The 8,867-nt window shown below is 43.6% G+C and overlaps 1 protein-coding gene across 1 annotated transcript; it reads right to left on the minus strand.

Annotated features, from left to right (window-relative positions):
• Nucleotides 1–1,012: 1,012 nt before the first annotated feature.
• Nucleotides 1,013–6,254, minus strand: SOWAHA (sosondowah ankyrin repeat domain family member A). The gene has a single exon (XM_073620665.1). It carries the CDS (start codon nt 6,102–6,104, stop codon nt 4,542–4,544), a length of 1,563 nt encoding a protein of 520 aa, XP_073476766.1. The 5' UTR covers nt 6,105–6,254; the 3' UTR covers nt 1,013–4,541.
• Nucleotides 6,255–8,867: the final 2,613 nt, after the last annotated feature.

Consider the following 8,867-nt stretch of genomic DNA (forward strand, 5'->3'; position numbering starts at 1 on the left):
GGGCAACTACATGGCAAATGAGGTTTAATGTAGAAAAATGTAAAATAATGCATTTGGGTGGCAAAAATATGAATGAAATCTACTAACTAGGGGGAGAAACTCTGGGGGAATCTAGGATGGAAAGGGACCTGGGGGTCCTGGTAGATGATAGGCTCAGCAATGGCATGCAATGCCAAGATGCTCCTAACAAAGCAAACAGAATATTGGCATGCATTAAAAGGGGGATTAACTCCAGGGATAAAGCGATAATTCTCTCGCTCTACAAGACTCTGGTCCGGCCGCACCTGGAGTGTGCTGTCCAGTTCTGGGCACCAGTCCTCAGGAAGGATGTACTGGAAATGGAGAGAGTACAAAGAAGGGCAACAAAGCTAATAAAGGGTCTGGAGGATATTAGTTATGAAGAAAGGTTGCAAGCACTGAACTTATTCTCTCTGGAGAAGAGACGCTTGAGAGGGGATATGATTTCGTACTGGTGGCCCCACCATAGGGATAAAACTTTTTCACGGAAGGGAGTTTAACAAGACCCGTGGCCACTCATTAAAAAAATAGAAGAAAAGAGGTTTAACCTTAAACTTCGTAGAGGGTTCTTTACTGTAAGAGTGACAAGGATGTGGAATTCCCTTCCACAGGTGGTGGTCTCAGCGGGGGAGCATAGATCGTTTAAAAAAAACTATTAGACCTGAACAACCGCAACATACAGGGATATACAATGTAACACTGACATATAATCACACACATAGGTTGGACTTGATGGACTTGTCTTTTTTCCACCTCACCTACTATGTAGCTATGAAGATGCGTTCTGTAGTTCAAACATACTTCCTGTCATACAGCAACAATTCTGCTCTACCACAGTACAGTGAGCGAGGGTTTTAAAGCCTGGAACACACGATGACATTATCGGACGAATGATCATCCCCCTGTTTTTTTTTTTGCATAATAGTCTCCATATTGAAAATTAAGGTTATTAAAGTTACGGAAATTCTCGTACGACAGAATCAAAATTCAGAAGTGATGTAATGTATTGTATTTTCGGATTAAAACAGTGCTGATTAAAATGAAAATCGTACAATCTGGTATCGTACAAGAAAAATGTCGTGCTTGTCCTATCGGATAAATTTTGCACGACCTGTCCTGATCGGCTCATGAAAGCTGTGCACGAACAATCAGATTATCGTACGATTACTTTGAAAGCTGTATTTTTTGTACGATTTTCTGATCGTCTGTACTAGGCTTGAGGACAGAAGTGTTCATTCATACCAGTGCTGCTTAGCCCTATATATACCCTTCTGCCTCCAAGTCTTTGCTACTGGTCAGTGGGTATGACAGACAACCTTCCTAACCAATAGCGGAGATATCCATGCATCTATACAGGTCTGTATTTGATTCATATTCTGAGATTAAAAATATATTGTACATTCATACTCTTGTACAGAACAGAAATCAACACAAAAGCTAGAGAGTAAACACACGAAAAAAACAAACATTCTGCTTTTAACATATTATTTCAGGATTAGGCTACATTTATAAACAGCACATTACTTTTTGCAGCCACTTGCCCTTTAAATAGTTTTCACATAATGATACTCTGTAAATCGTAGAAAATTGCAGTTCCAGAAATGCAACATTCCAATACATGAATAACCCTATTGAAAATGACACCCAAAAAAAAACATTTAAAAAAAAAATTCCACAATGAGCAAACATATATTACAAGAATTGCTAAGCCACACGTACTGTGTGCCTAAGTACTGATGCATGATTAGAAAATTGGATGAGCTTATGTTCATAATAACTCTTGTCATACATTGTCTATGGAGTACTACATCAGGCTTATTTAACAGGACAGGGCAATGAGCAGTGACAGGGCACAAATTACAGATATTAACATTAGCCAATCAGATCAATTTACAGTAGCCATAACAATAAATGTTATTGCAGAATGACTGCTGAGGCCGTTTGACTTTGCTCCTTGCCTTATTAAATAAACACATTACATGTAGCCTTATCAAAGGCAATGCAAACAGAAGAACTGTATGCAGGCCCTGCAGCCACCAAGTGAAAACTTGATTGTGTGTGTGCGGATCTGAATCTGGTTACTGTAGGGAAAAGATCTATGTAGAAAGGCGGCCACAGAGTGGGCTGAACAAAAAAAAAAAAAAAAAAAAAAGTGATTTCCCCATCCACACAAGTGAGCTAAATGAAGAAAACCCCCCCTTGGACATTGTATCCTGACAATGGACTCAGCGCTGTCAGAATACACTGATCAGTGGCTGCAGTCGCTGATTGACAAACTTTTTCCAGCATGTCCCTTCAACAAAAGTCGAACAAATGATTGATGTCTGTGAAGCAGTGACAGCCAAACACTGATAGAAATCTGGCTGGTTGCTGCTGAACTGGATGAATATCGATCAATGTATGGCCAGCTTTACCTTTATTAAGTAATACCGCATAAAAGCTGCTGGAAGGAATTTGAAGGTCCAGCTGTAAGTGTTCCAGGTCAAGAAAAAAATATAATAAATCTGGACTAGATGCTTTAGACCCCTGGTGCCCCTTGACACTTTCTGTGCAGCTCTTGAGGCCCCTGCGGACAGCAGTCTTTTTTCCCCTCTGCCCAGCAACAGTAGTACTTCTAGTCATCTCATGTAAAGTGCTCTTAGTCTGTTTCTTCTGAAGCATCTCCCCAGTTTCCAACAACTCCCATAACATGTTTACAGCCTCTGACCATATTCTGTATCAAGCCATTGGGGTTGATTTGCTAAAAATGGAGATTGCAAAATCTGGTGCAACTGTGCATAGAAACCAATCAGCTTCCAGTTTTTTATCCTCAAAGCTTAACCACTTGGCTCCCCTGTGCAAGCCGTCATAGCTATACGTCGACTCGCGGGGTCGGGATAGCAGGGGCGCGCGGTCGCGATGACCACCGGCCACAAGCAATCGTAAGCAGGAGACACAGAACAGGGACGAGTGTGTGTAAACACACACTTCCCTGTTCTGAGAGGAGTGACAGATCGTGTGTTCCTATTAGCTAGGAACCACGATCCGTCACTTCCTCTAGTCAGTCCCCTCCCGCTTCAGTTAGAATCACCTCCCAGGGAACACAGTTAACCCCTTGATCGCCCCCTAGTTTTAAGCCCTTCACTGCCAGTGACATTTTTACAGTAATCAGTGCATTTTTATACCATTGATCGCTGTATTAATGCCAATGGTCTCAAAAATGTGTCAAAATTGTCCGATATGTCTGCCATAATGTCACAGTCACGATAAAAATCAGATCAGATCGCCGCCATTACCAGTAAAAAAAAAAAATAATAATAATAAAAATGCTATAAATCTATCCCCTATTTTGTAGACGCTATAACTTTTACGCAAACTAATCAATATACGCTTATTGTGATTTTTTTACTAAAAATATGTAGAAGAATACATATCGGCCTAAGCTGAGAAAAAATTAGCTTTTTAAAAAAAAAAATAAAATAAAATGGGGATAATTATTACAGCAAAAAGTACAAAATATTGTGTTTTTTTTCAAAATTGTCGCTTTTTTGTTTATAGCGCAATATATAAAAAACACAGAGGCGATCAAATACCACCAAAAGAAAGCTCTATTTGTGGGAAAAAAAAAGGACGTCAATTTTGTTGGGGTGCAACGTCGCACGACCGCGCAATTGTCAGTCACTATTTGCGATTCGCTGTGCCGAATTGCAAAAAGTGGGTAAGGAAGGGGGTAAATTCTTCCAGGGCTGAAGTGGTTAATTGAACAAGCTGAAGTTAGAAGCTGATTGGCTACCATGCGCACCTGCACCAGATTTTGCACTCTCCAGTTTTAGTAACTCAACCCTATAATCTTTAACCATCTCCTGATGCTTGTCTTCAGTCTGAGAGTTTTCTGTAGCATCAAACATACTAAATATTATATGTGGCCCTTTGGCAATGCAAGGGGCCACACCTGAGGCCCTCTTTATAATAAAAGCTGACAACCACTGCTTTAAAATGGCGATAGATAGTCCAAATTTAGCAGGAATTGGCCAAGATTCAAACCATATATGGGCAGACTGAATGTACCCAAGTTGATTGATCAACTTGGTTACAACCAGCCTGATGGATTTTACATGCGAGCAGGAGGAATTCCCCCTTCAACACTGTCTGTATTGATGGGGGAAATCAAGCAAATTTCGCTGCATCTGTGCCCCCGCCTTAGATATTGCCTCCAGTTTTTCAGACGTACCATTGTCTGACATTATGGGGTTGAATTACTAAAGGCAAATAAGCGGTTTAGTTTATAAGGGAAGTTGCTGTAAAGCTCAGTGATTGTGATAAAGTTTCCCTTTGCAAAGAATACCCAATCTTTGCTTGCACATGATTGGATGATAGAATTCAACACAGCTTCATCTCATTTACTTAGCTCTGGGGCAAATTCCCTTGCAAAGTGAACAGTATATTTGCCTTTAGTAAACCAACCCCTATAAGTCCACTTTCAAGGTAAAGAAAAGTGCACAACAGATTTTTTTATGTCAGTGCCAAAATAGCAGTAGAGCCAGTTAATGGGTGAACAATTCTGTAACTGGTCTGCGCTTTCCAGCTACCTCCTCCACTTGCTCTGGTTCTTCGCAAAGAGATGATACAGACGGGTAGCTGTCCCTGGCCTTTAGCTTCTTCTTGGCTCCTGAGGGTGCTGTAAAAAATTTGTTTAGGGAAGAAGGCTTTCTAATTCCTTTGGTTAAGTCATGGAAGGCAATGTCATCAGAAATGACACCAAGAAAGGTGCTAGTGGTTCCCAATATGGAAGTCCCAACCTTAGAGTTCCTTTTCAGAGGGATAGCATGTTCCATAGCTAGGGTGGCTGGATCCTTCAGTATATATCGTAGAGGCATAGCACATCCTTTCTTCAAATAATGGTAGGGCTTTTTCCCATTGTTATCTCGTATATTCATGTTCGCACTGTAATCTTTGACTAGCATGATTATAACATCCTTACGTTCATGTATGGCAGCTATATGTAATGGGGTGTACCCTCCAAAGGACCTCACATTGACATTAATGTTAACTCCACCTTTTCTGCTTAAGTCAAATAATAGTTTAACCATCTCTGTGTTACCGCTTTTGGCTGCCCAATGCAGAGCAGTAAACCCCGAAATGAAGTCTCTCTTGTCCGCCAATTCACTGTCAGCCAGCATAAGACCCAGAAGTTTATGGTTCCAGCGTCCACTGGTAGCAGACACTAACCACTCGTGCTCATATTGGATTAATGGCACCACATCGGAATATTTGTTTTCTTCACTAGCTTTTATCGTTTTGGAAGCCCTCTTTGTATGGGGGGACCTGGAACCCACATCATCATGGTGCCTCCTGCCCACATGTGGTGATCTAGGCACGGCTGAGGGTGGCAGATCCAGCAGTGGGGATTCCTGAATCACCGGTATGGGGATTTCTAGCAGCAAAGACGTGTTTTCATGCTGGTTTGCCTCTAGAGCATCAAAAGAAGTCGGGGCGTACCGCAAAGGCAGCATGTGCGGCTTCTGTTGTTCTTTGGCCTGTCCATCAGACCATGATTTAGGTACAGGCACTGGTCCTGAATGATCCATACGAGACACAATGTCAAAAACAGACTTCCTTGGTTCTTCATTTTCAGGATCTGATTTTTGGAAGCTGCTTAGATCCTCCTGATTAGCAGATTCCTGCACAGTTTCCACAGCATCGGAGTCCAAGCTATGATCTTGTGGACCAGAGAAGTCCCGCTGAAAGGACCTTTTAGTGTTGATCAATGGCTCCTGTGTGTTGTCACTTCCAGGTAGAGTCTGTGCTTCCTCCTCCAGGTCTCCCTTGCTCTGGATTCCCCCCTCCTCTTGTGTATTTGGAGATCGGACAAACCCTGCCAGTAAATGGGTATATTTCTTCCTCAGCACCACCACCTTATCCCCATCTTCTTCCCTCACCACTGCTATATTGTTGACAAACCTCTTAAAGAGTTCTCTGTTGTGTGCCCTCTCCTGGGGATCAGGGGAATCCACCACTGGCTTAAACTTCTTCAGCAGCTCAGCATTCTTCACCTTCCCTCCCTGCTCCAGGAGAAAGTTCATCACCACCTCTTGTGTTACAGCCATGATTCAGGAGGTACGGACACAGCTAGAGAAGTGCAGCAGCCCTGTCCTCTCTCACGTCCTCTCTCATGTCTCCTAGATGGAATGACAAGTACCTGCAGCTTCCGGGGTGAGCTGTGTGATCAGGTCTGCTACGCCCAGCCCGGACCGATCAGTCAATAAAGGAGGGGGAGGGGAGGAGGGCAGCACCGTGTGTGTGTTATGAGTGTGTATTATGAGTGTGTGAGGAAACCTTTCTTCACCTCACCCGGTGCCTCCACACACTGCTCCCTGTTCTGTGTATGGGCACAGAGACTGTACACAACTTTATAAACATACAGACACATGCATTAATACTGTCCCATGAAAACGTTATGGGAGGCAGCCAGGAATTCAGGTGTGGCAGTGCCTGAGGAACACGTCTGTTTATTTAGACATGACTGAAATGAAACTTGTAATGGCTGCTTCAGTGACACTGATACATGCAAAGAGGTGCAAGCAGTGCCATTTTTAGAGATGTCCACCAAGGAGAACGCTTTATAGGGTGATAGAAAAGTGGCACGTGCCGTGCCATGAACTGGGTGTGGTCACATGGCGTACAAGGCACGACTCCATGAAAATGGAAAAAATTCCCCTTTGCGGTGGGGTGCTGTGATAAATGGAGACGTTAAGGGGCTCTATCATTCGCATGACAGGTAAGGATGAGCTCCAGCGCGTTCGCACGCTCCACGTGCAGAGCCCGCCAGGAGGTCGGGAAGACGCTGCGCTAATCACAGGCAGTTTCCGATTTCTGCAGCCGCACATCGGGAAATGCCTCACTGCCTTTGATTAGCGCAGCGCAGTGGCGACTTCCTGGCCGACTCTGCACATCTGGAGCTCATCCTTAATGACAGGCAACTGGGTCGCAATGGAGTCGGTTCACGCATGTCTGGGGCGGCTGTGTTCCGGATTGGAAAAGGGGTCCTGTGTGTCTTTGGGTGTAACTTCAGGCTAAAATTCAGACCTGAACCGGACCCCAGGCACTAACCCACGGCTGACAAGACAAAAACAGAATGGCGCACGAGAGGATACCGAAACACACTGAAAAAAAAAAAAAAGATTTGGGTACAGGTGTCGCACAATTGCGCAGTTGTGCGAAACTGTACCCAAATCAATATTTTTTTCCCCTCAAATAGAGCTTTCTTATGGTGATAAATAAAAATTATGGGTGGGCGGTGCGGTTCTCCTTCTGGGTGGACGTCACATGACAGCGCCCAGAACGGCCGCTCTCACGCACCCCCGGGGGCGTGCAGCGCGGCGATCGCGGCCACGGCCTGTTGTTAGGACACGGCACACCCCCGATCTCTGTAAAGAGCCGGCTCTTTAACCATGTGATCGGCTGTGTCCAATCACAGCTGGTCACATGTAAACACAGAGATGCCGGTAATCAGCTATCCTTGCCACAATGACAGTGTGTGAGGAGAGGAGAGCCAATCAGCATCTCCTCACAGAGGACATCTAGACATGTAATCAGGGCACTGATAATCAGTACCCTGATTACAATAAAGCGCCCACAGTGCCAGAAGTCAGTGCCAGCAGTGTGCCCACCAGTGCCAGCAAACAGTGCCCACAAGTGCCAGCAATCAGTACCCATTAGTGATGCCAGTCATTTCTGGCTATCACTGCTGCCCATCAATTCCTATCACTGCTGCCCATCAGTGCCACCTATCCGTGTCGCCTATCTGTGCCCATCAGTGCCACCCATCAGTGCAGCCTATCAGTTTCACCTATCAGTGCCTGTAAGTGTGGCATATTCGTGCCTCCTCATCAGTGCTCATAAGTGCCGCCTCATAAGTTCCCATAAGTGCCACCTCATCAGTGCCCATCAGTGCAGCCTATCAGTGCCGCATCAGCAGCGCCCATCAGTGAAGGAGAAAAATTACTTATTTACAAAATTTACTGACAAACTAAGAAAAACTTTTATTTTTTTCAAAAATTTCAGTCTTTTTTTTTTTTTTAGGAAAAAATAAAAAACCCAGAAATGATTAAATATCACCAAAAGAAAACTCTATTTGTGTGAAGAAAATGATCACAAATTCACATGGTTGCAGTGTAGCATGACCGTGCAATTGTCATTCAAAGTGCGACAGTGCTGAAAGATGAACAATGGCCTGGGCAGGAAGGGGGTGTAAGTGCCCCGAATTGAAGTAATTAAACAAAAAAGTGAGACAATTTTGATTTTTTTTTAACTTTCTGCTATAAAACATATGCAATAAAAAAATAGAAAAATCAAATTCCTTCATAAATTTAGGTCAATATGTATTCCGCTACATATTTTTGGTAAAAAAAAATCCCAATAATCGTATATTGATTAGTTTACACAAAAGTTATACAAACAATGGGATATTTTTACTAGTAATGGTGGCGATCAGCAACTTATAGCGGGACTGCGATATTACGGCACTAACTAACACTTTTGACACTTTTTTGGAAACCAGTGACACTAATACAGTGATCAGTGCTAAAAAATATGCACTGTCACTGTACTGATGACACTGGCTGGGAAGGGGTTAACATCAGGGGCGATCAAAGGGTTAACTGTGCGAGGTGCTTTTACTAGGGGAAAGGATGGCATTTATTCCGTGCTTTGCAGGGACACAAACTCCATCCCTGCCCTCATTTCAGAATGGCGATCTGCCTCGGGGCCCAACTTATGATCTTGCACACACACCCACTGCTTTCAGAAAATGAAACCTGAGCTCATTGCGCATCCATTCCAGATGCTTGTATGTGACATCATATACATCA

This window comes from Aquarana catesbeiana, linkage group LG03, assembly GCF_042186555.1.
Source record: "Aquarana catesbeiana isolate 2022-GZ linkage group LG03, ASM4218655v1, whole genome shotgun sequence".
Taxonomy (NCBI): Eukaryota; Metazoa; Chordata; class Amphibia; order Anura; family Ranidae; genus Aquarana; species Aquarana catesbeiana.

What these genes read in the sequence shown, in the direction of transcription:
- SOWAHA (XM_073620665.1), bottom strand. Translation starts at nt 6,104, where the DNA reads ATGGCTGTAACACAAGAGGTGGTGATGAACTTTCTCCTGGAGCAGGGA.